The following is a 21076-nucleotide window of genomic DNA, read 5'->3' on the forward strand; positions in this document are numbered from 1 at the left end:
AACTCTCGAAATAAAAAAAAAGAAAAAAATGTAGGTTGCGAACATATCAAATAGGCAATATGCGCTATGCGCTAACTGCAGACTAACCTAAAATATTTACTTTTGCTATTGTAGCGTAACCAGCTTCCTTATAAAGGCTAACAAAATATTGAAGGAAAACGAAAGATGGGAAGAGAAGTCATCAGGCCCTAGGTCGGATCTGAACTGTCCACCCAAAACGTGGCAGCAAAGGCGCTGTGTCTGTAACACCATCCCACCCATTTTACTTTTGGCCGTAAGGCTGGCTGCGTGATCTGCGGAATCTCATATGACCTCACTCTTGATACAGCGGCGTCGCTGAAAGCGAAGGTGGTACAGCGAAAAGGACAACGCTTACAAGCGGGGTGGCAAGGACAGGGAAAGTGCAAGGTCTCGACTCTCTCGCAACAGCTCTTTCTCACGGCATGCAGGGCACAGTGGACAGTGGTCAGCGTGTCCCCCCCCCCCCCCTCGACAAGCAGTGCCGACGATGAGAGCGGAGGCGGAGAAGGGGATGCGGACAAGAAGGAGGCAAGAGCGCCTCGTGCCGGTCCGTAGTCGGTGTGCAGCATCCGCGAAGGCAGCGAGGAAGGGGAAGAAGAAAGAAGACCTAACTGGATTGGATGCTCTCGCGGGTTGGTGGTGGCCCCAAAAAAAGGACCGGTGGAGAGAGGCCCCCCGTATAAATGCGCAATCGTCCTTTCGCCCAAGACTCTCACTGAAGAGAGTGGGTGTAGTATAGGCAACCAAAAGCGGGCCGGCGCAGCAGAGGAGTGACCACGACACAGCGGGGTTCGCGACGACGCTGAGGAAGGCCCCTGGATTAGCGTCATCGTTGCTGCAGCAGCCCGACCCCGCTTCGGCTACAAGGCTTCGCAGTGGCTACTCCACGCCTGCACGTCTTTCCGCGTCGGACTACGCTTGACGGAGTGGACTAGCTGCGGTTCGGTGCAGTGACATTGGACTCCGACTCAGTGGAAGTGACGTCCAACGCTCATTTTGATTCGTTCTCCTGACCCAAAGCGGGCAGCGCTCGAGAACTGAAGTGCGCTGCCTGATACAGCGTATAGAAAACATCTTTGGGAACGTTCCTACCGACACCTCGGGATGCACACGCTAAAGGTGAGGGATTACATTATGCTCGTTCTTAATTTTTAGCAAGCATTAGCCAAACATCTACCAAAAGCGCATAACATGAGGCCCCGCTTTAGCTAAATATTACGAAGCTTTTGAGGAAAGCTAACTACAAAATACGTGCTTTTCTCGTATTTAATGTCACCAGGAAGGCTTGTTGCTTTTGGTAATTCTAATGTAGTTCGTCGTGCATGTAAAATCTGATCTTTTCTGGCATGTGAGATGCTTAACGTCAATTTAACATTTTTAAAGCCGCGAAAAGGGACTTCTCATAACAGAAGCAGACGAGTACTGAGTCATTCGACAATGATGACAAAAAGCCATGCAATTATATTTAGATTCAAAATGCCATAGAGGCGGCCTACATGAGTCAATATTACGTATGAGTGGGAAGACCCTGAGGGTATACTTCACAAAATGAAAAAGCAAAATGATCGCATGATATTAGGTTTCAGTTCAGTGCAGGTTGACAGATTACACTAGTCAATTGTGGATCGAGGTATGAATGAACTGGCGAATGAACGTTGGTACAACTAATGATTTGTTTGAGTGTACATGAATGACCGCGCCGAGTGAAGTTAGTTCGATGTGTTTTGTGAAAGTGATCGCGCAAAGGTGGATGGTTGTGTAACTTAATGAAGAACAAGATAACAGCTATCTCTCGGAGATTAATAAAAGCTCCGATTTGGCAGGTTGTCGCAGTGCAGTGTCACGGCTAACTTGAGAAGATGAAGGGGACCGCACAATACAGAAGAAATTGGGTGTCATTGATTAAGCATTTTTGGTCACGACCTCGACATTAAATGTAATGGATACGAGATTGAGTACGTGCACATTTACCAGCATTGAAGTACTCTTATGAATACCAAGTAAGTCATGAGCTGAAATCAAAATCATAATCACGTAATGGTTTCACATTAAGAAGTGCTTCAAATAAATTTCTAACATGTTTCTAAGTAGCGATTACTTTAGTGCTTTCTAGGCACTCATGTACGTGTAACATATCTAAAACCTTGTGATTGTGCAAGTTTGCCTCTTACGGTTGCTCAATGGCCTTGGCGTCGCGCTGCTTCCCATCCCAGCCACGATGCCCGAATTTAGATGCGGGGTGCATGCAGAAATGTTCGTATGACGCAGCACTGGGATCACATTAAAGAACAAGAGGTGTTTAAAATTAATTTTTATTCTTCAGCTACTGCATATTTGATAATGCGATCGCGATTTTGACGCATAAAACTTTATAAATTACATCAGTGATCACGCAGAATTATTGACTAATTCGCTGATATCACAGAACCAGGCTGTTTGAATATGCCTGTGTCGTATGAGACCGGCATACTGACCATAGCATTAACAAAATTAAGTATATAGATGCAGAGAAAAACCGCGACGTATACAATTACACCAAGTACTCCCGGCGGAATTCTTTCTACCAACTAATGAAACAACGCTATTCTAGCTATACAGGCATCACAGAGGATTCACTTCCTATCCTATCCTATCCTATCCTATCATATCATATCATATCATATCATATCATATCATATCATATCATATCATATCATATCATATCATATCATATCATATCCTCACTTCCACTCCTGACTAACAAGTTTGCTGCAGACCATAACCAGCACTGTTCACCACTAGCAACAAGAGAAACAGGATACATTAATCCGAATAATCCGAACTTCCTAATACCACGCTCCCTAACATTCCCTACGCAACAACCATACCTTAAAAAGCTCTTCCTTGCAGAAAACAATGAAAGAGTAGAACATACTAAAAATTGTACCAAATCGCCACATTGTGTTGGCTGTCTGCAACATTAGCTAGTGTTTGTTATACCTACCCTGCCCCAATATTTTCTGTTTTTGTTGTAACTGCTTACCCTTCTTGAATTCGTCTCGGGCTTCCGGTATGTAATAACTAATACCCATCGCGTTAGTGGCTTACTATTTGAATACCCCGCGATAGGACTGCTAGACAGTCTGTGTAATCTAACTGCAGAACTCAGATTGTACAGCACATTGTGGTAGTACGTTACAGACTCACTACAGTGCTGGCCCCTTTGTTTATCCATGTCATTTCAATCCGCTTACTTCATAAGAAAGCGATAGCAACATTGCGAGGTGCAACCATCGTCGCCTTCTTTGCCGTTAGCGGTCCTTCGGGGAACATTAACTGTCCCTCAAACGCGTCTAGCAGTCTGCCTTTCAGCACTAAGCGCCAGCAGGACGACATGAAACACTCCACGCGGCAAATTTATAACATGAGTTGGGGCACGAGGCACAGAAACTCACTGCCAAGGTACCAAATCTGCAGTTCATTAACATGATGTGAAAGTGGCTATGACGCACTACTGCGCCTGATCCTCCTGATGAGCGCCATGAAGTACCAGGTCACGGACTCAATTCGCAGCCTTGGACTTGCGCACTTGGACTGCAGCCAAATGGGAGAACACACGTGTAATCAGACGTCTAAAAGCACGTTAAAGAACCTCATATGATTACGAATTAGTCCTGCATTACGACGCATCGTACACTCACAGCGTTATTCGGGACGATTCTTTCACTTTTTCAGCTCCTTGCCGTTGCATAGGGCACGGTACAGGACGTCTGCATAGGTCGTCCTCATATCTTTATTTTTCTTATGATATCTCTTCTTATCGAGCAACACGCGCTAATTATACAATCAATATAAATTCCAGCCCCTTTCAGGTGCGCCCGAACTTCACGTTAACCGAATACGAGACTATCCCCAATTCGGGTAGCGGCAACAGAATTGTCACGGTATTTGGTGGCTGAAAAAAGTGCTCACAGGATCTGTGCGCAAAGCTACATTGCGCTTGTTGTCGACGACTCTAAGAAGAAAGAGAACTTGTGTTTGAAGCAAAGTTTCTTATTTCTATTTTTTTGCTCTCCCAGAGTTTGTGACACAGAGTACAATTAGCGCCGGCTGATAACGAACCTTTTGCATTCTCTTTTTTTAGTCCCCTTTTTTAGCATATTAAGGGTATACATGTAGAAGATGAATTTTGAGAATTAGAAGTCAAGTTTTCTATAACGACTTACAAAACATTGTCATTGTGCCTAACGGACGTGCAAGTAGTATCACCAGCAGTAGCGCCTCAGGTGGACACTTCACGACGATAAACTCTAATGCGCGCACTGCAGACTTTCTTCCATTAAAGCGCTGTTCGAGCTTTTCCTTTTCATCAATATGACTCAACTCGTATTAATAGGTTGACTGAAAAGTCACAAACTACACTTTTTCGATGGTACTGCCCACAGGAAGCTGGCTGAAATGTAACAACGCAATATTAATGAGGCTAGGCCATCAGGCTGCCATCCTAAAAATGGAAGAAAAAAAGAAAAGACGTGAAGGGCATGGCCCACTAACTTCCATGCGTTGCGCTGTTCGAGGCTTGACACTCAATTACGGTAAATAGCGAAGAACGCAGCGTAAATCCTTGAACGTGAACGGAAGTTGCTGAAGAAGCAGCATTATCTTTTATTATTTTCCTCTCTTTCTCCGACTCTCTCCTCAGGCGTTCAAGGCGATGAGTGATGGTTTCTACGTCCCCGTGGTGCACTTGAGCTAGGACAGGAGACTCAATAGAGGGCGAGTGGTGAGGGCTTCGGTCCGAATATATTAAACGTGGCTCCTGCTTACAGTTCGAAAAAAATTGCACGGCACAGATCGTAAATTTACCCGGCAGGCACAAAATAAAGATTCACTTGTGCTATACGACACCTTCTGTGATAAGCCTGCTCCCTAGTCCGTTTTCTGTTTGTTGCCGTCGTCGTCAGGCCAGCTGTCCTAGACATTGTTGTCGTGTAAAGCTTGACAAGCAACACGTCAGAAGGCATCATGTTGTAAGGCGAACTAGGCAACCTCCCGGGCATGAAGATCGATTTGCAGCATCGTGGCCTCAAAGCTAAGCTCCTCGGGCTAACATTCTTGCTTTTCTCACATTAGACGTGCCCTCAGCCTACGAGACTTATAAATGTTCATCCACACCTGCGACTATAGTCGCATTGAGTCGATCTTTGGTCACCAGTCGCAAATGGTCGTGCGAGCGGTGCTACAGTCGCAAGTGTGAATGAGCCTTTACTTACAGTGTAGCTACACAGGCGCTTCATAACATATTGCTCAATGTGCGGCGCAACCTCAACACACGGTCATTTTAGCTCCCTACCCCACTGGCTACGCCAGCGATGCTCATCCTAACACCGTAGGTGAAAAAAACTGGCGCGGTGGCTCTAAATACTTGTCAAACAAAATTTTAGAACACGCAAAAAAAAAAAACAACAATTCACAGCATATCCACGGGTGAATGATGAAGAGCTTGGGCGAAGCTCCTGAAGCAATCATGGTTACACCGTGAAATCTTCAGTGGTTTCGCCCAGCAGTAATCAAAGCAATAGCCCAGTACATCATCAAAGACGTGACAAACACTGTATATATTTATACAAGAAATTTTATTAATCATAAGTGGTAGCTAGACGTGGCTTCCGCTCTCCCTTCATTATAACGGCTTTGTGGTCGGTGGAGTGATAGATTGGTGATGGGTCGTAGTGGGATGTTTGCAAAGAGGAAGTAGTGGGCAGTTTGCAAAGGTGGCTTCCGTTCCCCCTTCATTATAACGGCTTTATGGTCGATGAAGTAATGGATCGGTGATGGATCGTAGTGGGCAGTTTGCAAAGGATCGGTGATGGACCGGTTACGCCTTACGCCGGACGCCGGACGCGCGACAAGGTTAGACTAAGAGGAGCTTCGCCCCTAAAAATAAACTGAGGTGACATGTAATGCGAAGGTGTGAAGCGAAATATGGTGCACTGTAAGCCTTGTACTGTTTGGTGCGATGACGGTTGGAAGAGATAGCTCGTCAGCGAACGCGAACAATCTCCTTTCTAGAAGTATAGTATGAGAAATCATACACGACTGCGGAGCTTTAAAAAGCTCAAGAGCGTTAAAAATCAATGCCGCACCTCTCAAAAGTCTAGTTGCAGTAGTCGGTAGTTTAAAGGGACACTAAATAGCAAAACGATTTTTCTCATATTAGTAAAGTACTCTTTCACGATGTAAAAGGCACCACGCTTGCTGCGAGACGACGATTAGTAAGCGCGAAAACTCGCAAAAACAAAATGTGGGTGGCGACGCCACCTAGAAGTTTCCACACCATTCGCCGTGGCGTCACATGTTTTGACGGCGCCTACTAGGGACAACGTAGTTCCTAATCGGTAAAAATGAAGTACATTGTCCTTTGAGGGGGCCATAAACTTAACATACCAAGTTTGGGGATTTTTGTTGAGCCAATGGCGTCAAAATACGATAAATACACTTTGAAATCCGTGACGTCACGCGGGGAGATTTTGGCGCGAAATTTAAAAATGAAACTTTGAACTTGACTTTCTCCTCTGTTAATAGACCTATGATGGCAAAATTAACGACATTAGAGTTCTCAGAGCACAATTTATTTATCGATGTAAACCAATTGATGACAACATCAGATGCGCCGAACTTGTCATTGCATTTTGTTGAAAGCGTCCTCCTGATAATGCAGACATCGCAGCATTTTTAAAGACGATAGCCTTTCTTGAGGAACTTGAAAGCAGAAATTTCGGTCTGTCTGTCTGTCTGTCTGTCTGTCTGTCTGTCTGTCTGTCTGTCTGTCTGTCTGTCTGTCTGTCTGTCTGTCTGTCTGTCTGTCTGTCTGTCACACGATTCAGCCACCCGGCCAAAGTTGAAGCACTTGCTGAACGCCCAGCCATCTTGAACTGGTAGCTGCGTTCATACTTGTGAACATTGTCGATCAAAAAGCAAATATTACGCATATCTGAGGTGCAACACCAATACGTAAGTATTAGGTGGTGTGTTCCTTTATTAGAAAATACATAGATACGTAATTGTGAAGACCCCACTGTTTCTTAGGCTGCGCTGAAACGGCGCAGAAATGGCCGGCAGAAGACTGTCGTCTTTCGACGACATTTGCAGCGTAGCACGCATATACGCGGCCATTTTTTTTGTTCTGATTTACCTTCTTCGAAAGGCAGCGAAAGTGTGGCTTGTATTAGGCAGAGTGTACAACGGCGAAACATTTAATGCAAGCTGACTGCTTTTCGTAACAGGAAAAGATAAGCAGATAGAGACGAGGGTACGGGACTCCTGTGCTTTTTTTCAGTAGAGACATACTTCACGTTCGTATAATGACGGTAGTCTGGCAGCGTAAATTTTAAAAGAAAATTACGCCGATACATGTTTAAATAGTCTTGTTTCGAGACATCAAGTTTGCACGAACATAAAGAAAAGAACTTCGCGTGCTAGTTTGCCATGCGTAGTTAGCTAGAAAGTTGGTGTCGGTTAGCGTTTGACGAGGACGTTTATAACAAATATACAAAACAAGAAGGCAAAACACCTGTATCAGTGATCCTACGAAAGGAAGGAATAAAAAATCAGCTGCCACGTTTAGAAGGGAGAAGCCGCGTGGAAGTCCAAACAAACTAAAGAAAGAATAAAAGACATCGCGACTCGGTGGAAGATCGCGTCTACTAAACCCAATTTGCTTGGCACAGACACGGGATCAATCGCGAGACCTGACTCAGCGGGAAAAATATAATAGTAAGGTTCCGTACAGCTTTAGAGGTGGTTGAATGTTCCTTTTTTTTCTACTCTGACCTAGTTAAACATTGCAACCATTTTCGATCTCGCCAACGTGGCTGCTCAGAGTGTGAGCATGTGCTAGAACGCCTGTCATTGCATTCATAAGGGAAAAAAAAACAATGTTGACAGGTCGGCCTAAAAGTTTCCATCGACCCGTTCGGGAAGGCAGGGACGAGAGAAGAACATTCACGCGTTGCCTCTCTGATTAACGGGATTCGCAGCTGCTCATACGAAGCCACTTATTTATGCAACTTTTTTTTTTTCCTGCGCCACCATCGAGCTTAAGCGAGAGGTGGGTACAGAAAAAGAAAACGCTCAGGCGAAATCATGAAAAACGCAGTGGATTAAAAAACAACGAAATCTTGCCACATGCGAAGGATCGTTTTGGCCTCCTCGATCGCGCGGCGTCGGTCCCTCTTGGGAAACTGGTTCGAGAGCGTCGCTAAGTCAGGTTTTCGGGACGTCGTTCTGCTTTTTATTTAAACTACGCGCTCGTAGCCACCTTAGCTGTATCCGCGTCGTTAGAGGATCACTTTCTCCCAAAATGCTTTCCAAAGACCCGCTTCCTCGGGCGCGAGTGACAAAAAATCGAAGAAAGCTCTGCACAGAGCCAGAAGGTTTTTCTCCGCGAACAAATGCGTCCATGCGTAGCCTAAATATAGACTCCGCACCAGGGAACTTTTCTTCGAAAGAAGAAAGCGAAAAAGGTTACGAAGCTGGCCTCGAGGAAGGCGATCATGCAGCGGGCCAGCGTTATTCCGACTTCTCCAAGCGAGACAAGCGAGGCATTTTTTTTTTCTTGCAAAGACGTCGGTACGGCGTGAACGCGAATTTCGCACCGCGGATGGATGATGTTCGGCGCCATAGAACGACCTCCTTTTGAACTCGCGCGTCGTCTTCATCGCAATCAACTCCTGCCTTAAACTTAATTCGTCCTTCCAGCCGGCACGATCCTTCGCGGAGCTATGTAACGCTTAGTACGTGCTCTGTTATTTACTCTTTGTTTTTTATTGCTCACTCTGTCACGTGTTTGATGTTGTGCACACAAAGGGTTGCAATCTGACTCCAAGTTTTACGAATTCAGTGCGAGCGTCTTGGTTGAGGACTTTGTTTTTATAAGTGCTATAATGGACGCATAATTGCCGCTTGTTTTGTCGGGAGAAAAATGGATCATTGTGCCCGAAGTGGGTAGGTTGTCTTCGAGGCGCATCGTATCTTAATTAACCATATAATTGCGCCTTGAGCTGAATACGTTTCTTAAAGACTACTTGAAAGAATCTGGAGAAGACGAGCTTGGGCGACGGTAGCGCAATTCTCGCCACGCGCGCACTTAAACCGTGAAGCGAATCACGAGCCATATGCGATATAGTCAGCGAAAGAGACTATTATCTTCGAGAAAGGTAGTTAAGAATGCTATTATAACGCGCGAAGTGGATCACTCGATTTTCCAGAGCCCGCGTTACAGCTACTCTCCCGTGTTTGCTTTCAAGAAGCAGTCGCCAGAGAAATGCGTTACTAATAGCAATTGCTGCATGAGAATTCGTAGTATAGGAATCATTATCTGGCCTTGCTTCTTGTTCTGTGATCGTCGCGACCAAGAAACAGCTTCCCAATTATAAAGCGATGCTCACTTGTTCTACTGCGGATCGTTAAAGAACTCGCATACTAGGACACCGTGTTTTCTTTAAAAAGAATGTTTGATAAGTGTAGGAGGCTTTAATCGCGTGTTGAAACACGCTTACTCCTTCTTGTTTTCCAGTTTTCCTTCCTACGTGCTACAAAAAGACTATAAAATAGTAAATAGAGACAACAGCTGCGGCGCCTAGGAATGTGTTTTCAGGCCACTTCGATCCATTCAATTATGAATTGGGAAAGAGGAATAGGCCACAAAAAGTTCAAATAATGATAGCCACTGTATGAGCTTGAAATCAGGGAGTTGTCATCGCACAGGTGATAAGAATTAAAGAGAAAAACAGAAACAGAAAAGGAAAAAAATGAGATGACATATAATTCCTGCCATTATGCAAAGCTTGTTCATGTTATGCGCATTATTTTATTTTATTTATAGTCGCTTTGTTTTGTAATTTTTGTTAAACTTTTGCTACGAGACAACCCAGTTCCTGGCCTGTCCTTCACAGTGCTCTTATGCCATAATTAAAAAGTGATCAACACACTACGTAACTGGTGAATTATGCTGTATTCATTCTCGTTGAACCTGTAAATAAGAACAGAATTACATACTGACCCACATGCACAAAGAAGGCCAGCGAGGACTGTTCTGCCCTCTGTGCATACGCGTGCAAATTGTCGTCCCTCTTGTAACGAATACGCTATCACATTTCTGTCCAATGGGAATTCTTTTTTATACACGTTCTTTTGATGATAGGAGTTAAAGGTATACATTCCGGACTTATTTCTAGCACGGACACGAGCTTTACTTTTTGTTTTTAGTCAAAGAACCAGATCGCGCTGCAGTGTGCTATGAGCTTATCAGTTAACACCTGTTTGTTTTCTGCTTGGTATTTTTTTGGATGTCTGTTTTAAGCATTTGCCCACTTCTGCAAGCGCAGGAGGTCCGATAGAGTACTGACACGAATTTGACAAAGTTTTCCATTGTTTCCTTAAATAAAACGCTGGTATCTTAAAACATAAAGAGTGCATCGCGGATGGGGTTGACTTGCAGATGCTTGGCAATGAAAACTTAAAAATCAAAGTAACATATTTTATACGCTTTCCCTGATTCCGTTGTGTGGGCAGCGTATGCCAAGGGCAAAAAAAAAAAAGAAGAAAAACAAGAAAAAAATACGACCCTTTTGTGATGCCTCAAAATTGTGTCGGTATTCCTTTAAAGTCTGTGTGATTACCGGAGCCAGGAATAAATTGTGCAATTTTCTCAAAATGAAGGAAGCATTCGAACTCGGAAATCACTTCCTGCATTTGCATTTTGTTCGCGAAAGTCCTTAGCAGAGTACATGCGACTAGCCAGCATCGACAGTGTTTCCGGAAATGAATCGATCCACCTAGCTTGCAGCTGCAGAAATAAAAGCGAACGAAATCTTGAGCGAAGCTGGATTTGTTTGCCATACTTCTTGTTGCCGATTAATCTACAATCTCCCTAACTTAGTAGATCCGAAAGTAAGAGACAGTTTTGTTGCAGTAGCTTGGGCATTTCTCTAAAGCTAATTAGTGCAGAAAAATTCGTTCTATTAATCTGAACATGAACATTGTTTATTGTTATTTTTTCTTGTCTTGCCTCTACATCAAAATTAATCCATCATAAAAACACAGCGCTAATTTAAACATGGACAGAGAAACAGCAAACGAGGACTCTTCTAAGTCATCAAAATTAGCACGGCCTCGAGAAATCTTTGGACATAGGTGCTACTTGCATGTATATTTTTCATTGCTCTGTGGGTTTTTTTTTTCTTTTCATCCTCTTTTCTTTTCCCTGCACCCGAAAGAGTGAAAACGTTGTGCCCCTCCAGGTCGCAGTTGTCAGCCTGCTCTCTCCTTATTTTCCTCTGCGTCCTTGTGTATTTATGTACGCGTATCAAATAAATAAATAATCAATAAATAAAGTGGTAGACTTCAGCAGCACAAATGTGACGAAAATTTAGTCGCATGTCCCTCGCTGAGCAAGAAGTGCTAGATTCTCTGTATTCAAAACGACAGCCCTTTACGCTTTTGCCTTTAGTGTATTAGAAAGTAATGCAAACACGCCCTCCTAGTGTCTATGATAATTGTTGTTGTTTTGTGTCCCAAAGCCACGATATTATTATGAGGGACGCCGCAGTGGGGGGGGGGGGGGGTGGCTCCGAAAATTTCTACCACCTGGTGTTCCTTAACGCGCACCAAAACCTAAGTACACGGGCCTCTAGTATTTCGCCTCCATCGAAATGTGGCTGCTACGGCCGGGATTCGATCCCGCGACCTTCAGGTCAGCAGTCAAACTCCAAATCTCTGTTGCCCTGGCGAAGACAAGCACTGTCGTCGAAACGTTGGTTCCAGTGACATTTTCTGGCCGATGATTTCTCATTGCTTAAAATATCCATCTTCAGGTGGCCTGTCCGGCTGCGATCCCGATTATAGTAATTTTCGTCACTTCTAATAACAGTACCTGTGTACTGTGGAAGCCGCTATACAATTTGTTGCTGCGAGTCGCTTTAAACTAAACATGAGCAAATTAAAACGACCAATCACAACACAACAAACCCATCACGGTGCTTTCAACCTGTTTGATTTCGACATTCGACAACGCTGGTTAAGTGAACAATAATCATATGTCATTAGAGCCTCAATTAAGACTTAATGTACCAAACGAAGGAACTCATACTTCTTATTGTCCGAGCCTGCACACGTCCACTGTAATATAAGTTCGCTAAAAGCATATGCTTGATGTGAAATCAAGATTCACAAAGAAACGGAATCAGCAGTGCGTTCACAGGAAGTTTGCTCATCAAGAAGGAGCAAACAACTGCTTGCACATTCCGCCAGCAGCAGTGACGCGATTAGGCGTAGCTGCAATGGCACAATGAAAACCCATAACTCAGGATTAGCGACTATTTCTAAAAATACGTACATCGCTAACTTCCAAAAACGTAGTGAGTCAACATCCTTGCGCTTTAGGGTAGCTGCAACTGAGAGCGTGGTGTACAAGCGAGAACTTTGAAATCTGTAACACCACTACTGCGCACGCAAGACTTAATTTAATTCAGTGATTAACACAAACATGCGTGTTACTGCGCTGAGCTATTCATCAGCGGGGAACAAATACTTCATTTGCATTGTGATGGTAAGTCTCACAAAATATACTGGCAGCTGAGCGATTCCACACGCTTTCGTTATCGTTGTTCGGGTTTGAAGATATGCCAAGCCATTGTGTTTGCTCACATTCATGAGAACGACCCTTATTAATAATTTAAACTTACAAGCATAAAGTGCGGCCGCCTCTTTAACGAACGCCCTGTCCCTCAAGCCACGCTCTGTGAATGATGACATCCTAAAAATCCCATTCCCATAATGATAGCTACATGATGCAACCGCTTTTTACTAATTTTCGCGAGCTCCGGGGTCAATGGTATTCTATCAAGTGCGTGCGTTTTTTGTCGAAGACTCGCTTGACAGTGATGCGCCGTCCCTCACTAACGAGGTTATCCTCAATTCGCGAAATTTTCTTGCGGGAAAGATAAAACTAGTCAGACGTCAACATCGTGCGACGGCCACTGGCTGAATTAAAAGCCTTTCGGATGGGAATTTCGTAAGATTCTATCCAGCGCGGCCGACACCTCAGAATAGTGCCTCACTTTGCGAAACTTCAGCAAGAAGCTCTCTCTCCTCCGCCAGCGTGACGCTAATGAAAGTGCGCTAAACAAGGATGATGGATTATTCCAGGCGCCACTGCGAAGATGATAGGACGCATAAATGTAGTTCGCCCTTATTAAAGCGGATATATTTAATAAGGCGCGAAAAAAGTGTTGATGTAACCAGCACAGATTGATAAAAATCCTTATGACGAAGAAAGGGCATAGAGAAAGCATGAGAGGTTGCAAATTGCGCGGCTTTGCCCCTTCTTTTCGGAAGTGCCGTGCCAACAATGTCGGAGAATAAAAAAACAAAACAAAAGAGTCCAAAACGCCAGGATATCCGGGAAGCAGTATTTTAGCCATTCGACGTGCCCTATCGATGCGCCTTCGAAACGGCCCTATTTTTTCCGTTGTGCTTTACGTGGCACGCTATAAATACATCCTGCTGTGCAACCTGCTTTTTCAATCTGCACTCCAGGAAGAAACGTTGTAAGAAGCTGCAATCGGCTGTTGTCGTTCGGAATAAAAACTAAGTATCAGAATGCCGTTTTCCTCTTTCGACGCACGTTTTCCGTGTCGACCAGCTGTTTCTTACGTACTGTTTATTCCTCTCCCGCAGGTTCTGACCATACTTGCCTGTGCGGCGCTAGCGGCTGCCGGCTCGAGAAGTTCGAGTCGAGGATACTCCACCCCAACGGCCGGATACGGTGATTCGTCGTACGGCTCGTACAAAGGTACACACACGCAGCAAATTAGAGTTGTGCATGCGCACTCAGAAGAAGCTGGAAGAGGAGGAGGGAGGGCGAGATTGCATGTGAATGCCATTAAAGAAGGAGGACGCAGATTGCTATTTAAGAACTTGCGCCCCTCCGGCGTGCTTAATTCAAATCGTTGTATACCTACACGAGCCAACGCGCGCAGCCAATCGATTTTCGGCGCGAAACTATACAACGAGGTGTGCTTCGGTAATGAACTGCATCCTGCCAAACGAGGAAGAGTCGCTTGGAGATTGAGGATAAAAATAAATTGCGCGAGCGCAACAACGTTGAACATTGGCGAGGCGGTGCGCGTCGCGCATTTGTTTATCTTTCAACAATGTCTTTACTTGATTGAGGAATGCACTAAAGAAGTTTATTTCTGTTACGCGGAATTAGTCTAAATAGTTCTCCCTTTCGTATCTCTGGAAAAGCTTATATTGGACTTCCGAATACGTAACCACGCGCAACTTTCCTAAAATATTCATATATGCTTTCCGGGAACTACACCCTATTAATCGATATTTCCAGACACGCTGCTTTATAGCGCCTGGTTTAGTGCCCGCCATTATCTCCCGTATCTTAACTAAACTAGCCCTTAGAATACCGAGCACCACGACCTTCAATGACACTTTGCGCCGCACCGCTCGCTGTGGTTTGCGGTTGTGCTGCTCCACCTCGGGGCACGCAATATCCAGATTTTTTTTTTATTAAAGCACACTACAGCGCGATATGATGCCATAAAGGGATACGTAATTGCTCGTAAATGTCGACTGAACGCATAAAACGTCAAGTATGCCCAGCAGTCAAATGTGATTTCAAGAGAAAACGAGGCAAACAAGATGCGTTTCATTTGCGCAGTCTTCTCATAATTACGAATTCAGGGATTCAACAAGAACAGATAGACGAATCATCATTCGTGACCATAGTGGACTCTAAAAGCGATAAAAAAATGCATGATATCATTTATAATGTTTCAGAGAGAGAGAGCAGATGGGTGAACCAGGTCTTATCTTCTGCACTGCCATGCAGTGATAAAGAACTGGAATAGGAAACAAAGCGAACAAAACAAAATGTATTGCGAGCACCTCTGTTACTTTAGATAAAAAGGTCGTTCACTCTGAAGAAAATACTCGGCCCATGGCCACCAGCAGGCCTTCAGAAAAGAGCGCTTATCATTTTGAAAAGGTTGCTCGAAGAAACAAATAGTTTATAGAAATATGAAGCTTCAGTTTATTAAGCGCCATTATGCATGTACATTGCGTATTTTTATTTGTCTTAAATATAAATAGATGAATGAAAAATATCGACTAAAGTTAACATTAGGAAGCCTAATAAAAAAAGGATTCGGCTTGTGGCAACGGCAAACCAAGTTTAGCGGCCGAACCCAAAGTAAATAGGCGCGTTATAGTTTTCCGCATTTATAGAAAAGTAAGAGTTGACTGATGTTGGAATTATTCATGGCACTCGCATTTCGACAGAGACGAAATGCCAGCTGGTCGATATCGTCCGGAGCCCTCCACTAAGGTGCCCCTCATAATCACATCGAGGTTTTGGCACGTAGCACCCTTGAAATTAATACTATTATTCCTGTATTGGAAATATTATTTTTCATTTCCCGGTGAGTTCAATATGCGTATAGCGGTAGTCCTATAGTCGTGCGTGCCCGATTTTCACGTAAAGACATGAATATAAACATTCCGAACTAATTTTTTTTCACGTGTCCTTCTCATGGTAGAAAAGAAATTCAAGACAGGTTATGGTTTGAATAAAATTAACTTGTGGGGGTTTACACCTTTTTAATTTCGACCACCTCAGGTACTGAATATACGTACTGGGGCGTTGAAAAGAAATGTGGACAGCGTGACGCTGACGTGTTAGTGCTCCGCTATTGGCGTTTGTTTTCATGGTGCTCTAACATTGCTCGTGATAAAAGGATGGTAGAGCCGTCCTTGATTTTATCATGCAATACTCTAGCGCCTTTTTGTGACCAGCTAGGTTATAAGCGATTGAAAAAAGAAAGCGAACATCGGAGCGCATAGGTACAACACTGTTCGCGTTACATTTTTTTTGTTTTTATCTATTTTTATTTATTATATCTATTTTTATCGGGACAGTAGGTGACCTTGTTTTTGCATTTCGAACCATCGAAATGCCGCCGCCTCCGTGGCCAGGAATGGAGCCCGCGTCATCTGGCTTAGCAGCACAATGCCTTAACCGCTAAGCTTCCCGGGAGAGTTGAGGGTTTCGGCAGACATGAGCGTCGGACCTCCTGCTGATGTTTGCATAAGCTAACTGGCACTCTCTGTAAGCATGAGTTTGACGCCACTTTATGTCATATGATATATACACTATTTACATCACGTTCTTCGTCTATTGGAGCAGTGCTTCCGCCCCTGTAAATCTATACAGCATCGAGAAGCCTTCGTTGAAGTTTGTTTCACCGCATTAACTAAGAGTATGTGACGAAGCCATCTCCTTTCATTGCCTGGTTTTTGCTAAGCTCTTTCGGTTTCGTCAAGGTATTCATGTGTATGAAGTTAAATACAAAATAGGTTCAGTCCACAATAGATACAGCGATATGGCTCAGAAAAGGACTGATATGCGTCGTAATAACTGCACACAATGGCCCAAATGTATATCTACAAAATTATAAATATGCCTACATTAACCATCATGCGTACGCAGCCACTAAATGACACACATAGAAAACATGTGACGCCAGCCGGATGTAAAAAAAAAAAAAAACGCTAGCCCGTCTACAAGCAGAACAATAGTTAAAAGAGTGGTTAACTTCTCGTCAAACGCCTTCAATGTAACGGGTCGACTTATTCGTGGATGCGAAGGTGTCCATCATCGTACGGAATTGACAATTACGAAAAAAACAACAAGAATCGATTTGCGTTTTCTAATTTCTAACAGCTTCCCCGCAGTACAAATCTGTTTTGTGCAGAAAAGTATACAGAGCACACCGAGGTGAAGGAAAATTATACTTTGCTCAAGAGCTAAGTACAATCAAAGAGTAATTATTTAAGGTACTTTTACAGATTCAGCACACAAAAGGGGCAACGGAGACACTAAAGCATACAGGAACATGCGCTGGTCCTTGGGTTTGGATCTAACAGGATAACTGCTGCGTGTGTCGGAGGCTGGCTGTCCGCAATAGCCGGCAGCCCATCTTCTACACCCGACACGCTTCGTACCAGGGGTCATTAAACCTCGGAGCGCCATGGCTTTGATCCTTCCGCTGCGCCTTGGGGGTTTTAGAGATGCATGGCAGGGCTTCTGAGGATTTCTCCCAAGGATTCCGTTTGTCGCTATTACTTTCGTTTTTGCATGCTAGATAATCTCCTCACAGAACACATTTATATTGCAGTGAAGCTAATTGAAGCACATGCGCCATTGGGGAAGGAATACATTAGCCACGGCATATATGTGTATCAGCTATGAAGTGAGTGAGTTAGTCTCACCTATTCCAGCGCAACAGTTAACGTAAAAGCAAAAGGCAGCAGAATTTCCCAAGCAAGAAGTGGACGTGTGTTGCCCTGAAGCACACTGGAGACTCGAACATATTGCAAAACAGAGGGCAGAGATTAGTCGACCGTTGTTTTTTTAGAGACAGCACACTTCTAGATGCACGCGGCTGTTCGTTCCTGTGTTTGTGTGTTTGTCTTCAACTTTACTTAGCGTACATATTGATTTTCATTCTTCGTATGGACGGAACAAATGAGAAAAGTAAATATGTGAAAGAAGCATAATGCAGCATAAACGCATTATTCTGCTAATCAGCAGCTTTACTAAGTGGTTGCTCCATAAAACTCGACGATGAGAGAAGCAATCATAAAGAACAAAAGAAAAAATTAGGGCATTACATAAATAATTCTAGTAACTGTAGACGCTGATTGACAATTATTTATTTTTGAACTATTCACTTAAGTTGTGGGAGCGCGAATGATATGATAGCGGGAATACAATTGAAACTCAATTTAATGAACTGGTGATCGCACCCGAATTATTTAGGTAAATCAGCAATTTCGTAAAATAGAGAAAAGTATCTTTCGGTCCTTCGAAATCTAAAGTTGAAACGCAGCGACATACGAAAGCTACTACGGCATTGTTTTTGTCGGTAAGCCACACCTGCGCTTCCGAAATGTCAACGAGGGCGGCCCAGACATAGGGGACACCATGTCCGGGTGATACAGGCCAGGTAGACAGTCACGCGAAGCTGTGACAAGCTACCGATGTGCGATGACGCGGATAATTAATGCAGTGATTGTGCGAGCAGGCCGAGCGATAGAGATGCGAGGAGATGATCAGCGCTATCTGTCGCATGAACCATGGAATAACTAAAGTAGCCACCGCTGTCACCATCCGGCACGTAAGAGCGCTGCCGACTGCCGTGTCCGTTCGCTGCGCGAACGCGCTGTGCAGCCTAGTCAGAGTAAAGCTAGAGTCATACCTAGGGCGCCTAGATTGCTAACGCGAAAGCGTTAGAGCGCTCGCGCGAAGAAAAGCCTGTCTCGGTCAAAAGTAGAAGGAAATCACTGCTTTTTCACTCAGTTATTTCAGCGAAAGCTTCGTTAAACAGAGCTTGGTGGCCAGATTAGTTCGTTAATTCGGGTTGATGACAACACTGAACCCTATGGATATTTGCCAGTGAATAGAAATTTCTTCGTTAAATCGGGAACTTCGTCAAATCGAGTTTCGTTGGATAGAGTTTTATCTGTATAAAACCGCTGTGACAATACCTTGTCGAAGCATTGGCAACACTTCCACTTGAACCACAGCCCTTGAGAGGCATTAGAATGGTTTGCATCTGGGCTAGTTGGTGATCTTGCATGTTGAGTGGTTGCACCGAAATTAGACGCACAGACGAAGGAAAGGAACATGAAGACACTGTGTCTTCGCGTTTTTTTCTTTCGCCCGTGCGTCTAATTTTTATTGCAACCCCTCAGCATGCTTGAGAGACAGTACAGAAATTTATGCAGGTGTGTAAAGTTGCTGGCCACGAATGAGAGAGTGAGAGCTTCCAGGGGGGCGATCGGAGATCGTTCTCCTGGGGAAGAACAAGCGCGCTGATTGGCTGAAGCGGGAGATGCCACTCAAGGCCGGGGGGTGTCGCCATTTCTTTTTTTTGCTTGATCTTTTCTTTTTTGGTGACGTCATATCGCGGCATAACGAGTGGGGTGATCGGAGATCTCTGTTGTGCGCCGTTCGTTCTGTACCCGTTCTGGCGGCGTACGCGATTGGCCGAAGCCGGAAAAAACCATGTCTCTGAGGGGCATAGCCATTTTTCTTTTTGCTTGATCTTTTATTTTTGGTGACGTCATACCGCGTCATAACGAGCATGTCGTCTGCTACAAACGAACGGAGTGCGAGACCGTTCGCACGCGTTCTCTCGAGCGAACAAACGGCTTCGCACGGCATGATGCGGCGGTTGCGGCTGCCGCAACAGCTGATTTTGAGAAAATGGCGCTTGCGGCGTGTGCTTCTCTTGCAGTTGGAGGTGCGAGATGCGTTTGAAGACATGAGCGAGTGCGGCGTCGCTTTCTGTTTTCGAAACGAACAGTGCGAACAAAATGAACGGGCCTGCCACAGGGCTGTGGTCCTACGCGCAGGGACTTAGTTCAAAAGCGCTACCAGCTACTGCCACGTGTCGTCCCGGTCCTCACTCGTGAACGACGGCCCCGGTGGGCACGACGGCGTAGGTTTCTGTGGGTGCTCTTTTATAAAAGCCAGCAGAAGCTCCTTTTGATGATTAGACACCCGGGAGCCAAGCCAGACATTCCGGTGGGACGACATCTTGAAAAAGTGCGCCAACCGCTACTTTTCTTTTTTTTTTTCGCGTGCGCGACTTCACATAGCGAGCACGTTAGAAAAACTAACACCAATAAATATCAGCGCTCAAACCTATTGCTGTTTCAGAAATTGTTTGAGCTTGAAAAGAAAAACAATATCTTTTCGTATAACAACTGTATTTATTAGAAGGCGAGAAACACTTCGTTTTGAAATATACGGTCCCCTTGCCGAGGACAAACGATGCGTGTCTACTTCCGGAAAGCTCGCCGCTCACCGCTTGACGATTGGCTGTCCTCTTCCTCTCGGCGGAAGAAAGCTGTGGACCGCCCACTTTTGTGACGTAACACTGCCAGAACGAACGCGGAACGAACAGAGATCTCCGATCCCCCCCCCCCCCCCCCAGTTCTCGAATTTGTTTAAAAGAAGACAACTCGTAAAAAAAAAGGCACTTGTGGATATCAATACATTCATGATTTCAACTCCACTATGACTACATATCATCGCCCACCACCGAACACGCTGAGAACAAAAGAAAAAAGTCGGTTCCCGACATTACATGATAATAAATCTACTTGCTATTGTTTTACTGTCAGGAAAGCGGAGAGAGGAAGGGAGATTGTTCAGCGAGTACAGGTCAGGCTTGTCCAATCATAGACCTAGAGGGCTACTCAGACGGCAAAGGTGGCGGATGTAGTGGTGCCACTCATGCATAGAGCACACGCACACAGCGCGAACGAATAATAAGCCCATATACGTGGTTGCAGGCAAATAACTTGTCTTGTTCAGGTAATCGCCCCAAGGTATACTGCGGGGATAAAGAGAATCCTTGGAGGCTTTTTTTAAAAAAAACTACTTCGAGAGATTTCGCATCACCAGGGGACAGTTCGTGAACAGAGAGGTATACATCTTCTTGCCTTGGTTGTTATTACTGTGCAACATAAGTCACGGACAAAGGCTTTCTGTAAAATTCTATGCCATTTTTCCTCGCCACTACGCAGGAAGCAAGGGCTCCCGGCTGTCGTACGCTTCGCTCTCCGGCGAAGGGCAGCAGTCCGACCTTTCGCTGGGCGCTCCCAAGGTGGCCAAGGGCATTCTGCTCTCCATCCGCGTGGTGAACCCCGACGAGAGCTCGGGTCAACCCACGTACGCGGCCCAAGTGCCCATCCACTTCTCCGGAGGGCGCGTCACAACGGGGCCCGTCGTGTACGGCCGCGAGCAGCCCTGCCCCGAGGACCACGTGCACGGAAGCAGACAGCTGCAGAGCATCGTCAGCAGCTACTCCGGTGGTGGATCGAGGGGTAGCCGTGCCTACTCCCCCGCACACTACCAGAATGCGCTGTCGGATGCCAAGAGCTACAGCGTCAGCCAGCAGATCCAGGTTCGTTTCTTTCCTATTAGTAA

General features: G+C 44.9%; 1 protein-coding gene across 1 annotated transcript in view; it reads left to right on the forward strand.

Moving 5' to 3' along the window:
* The first annotated feature begins 762 nt into the window (after nucleotides 1–762).
* The window catches only part of LOC119396928 (spidroin-1-like), a 29437-nt gene continuing 9123 nt past the window's right edge, over nucleotides 763–21076 (forward strand). Inside the window, exons 1-3 of the mRNA XM_037664312.2 lie at nucleotides 763–1140; nucleotides 13741–13855; nucleotides 20674–21053. Of these exons, the coding sequence (XP_037520240.1) occupies nucleotides 1126–1140; nucleotides 13741–13855; nucleotides 20674–21053 (510 nt within the window). The 5' untranslated portion in view covers nucleotides 763–1125. The remainder of the gene's footprint in view (nucleotides 1141–13740; nucleotides 13856–20673; nucleotides 21054–21076) is intronic.

This window comes from Rhipicephalus sanguineus, chromosome 6 (assembly GCF_013339695.2).
Source record: "Rhipicephalus sanguineus isolate Rsan-2018 chromosome 6, BIME_Rsan_1.4, whole genome shotgun sequence".
NCBI classification, from domain to species: Eukaryota; Metazoa; Arthropoda; class Arachnida; order Ixodida; family Ixodidae; genus Rhipicephalus; species Rhipicephalus sanguineus.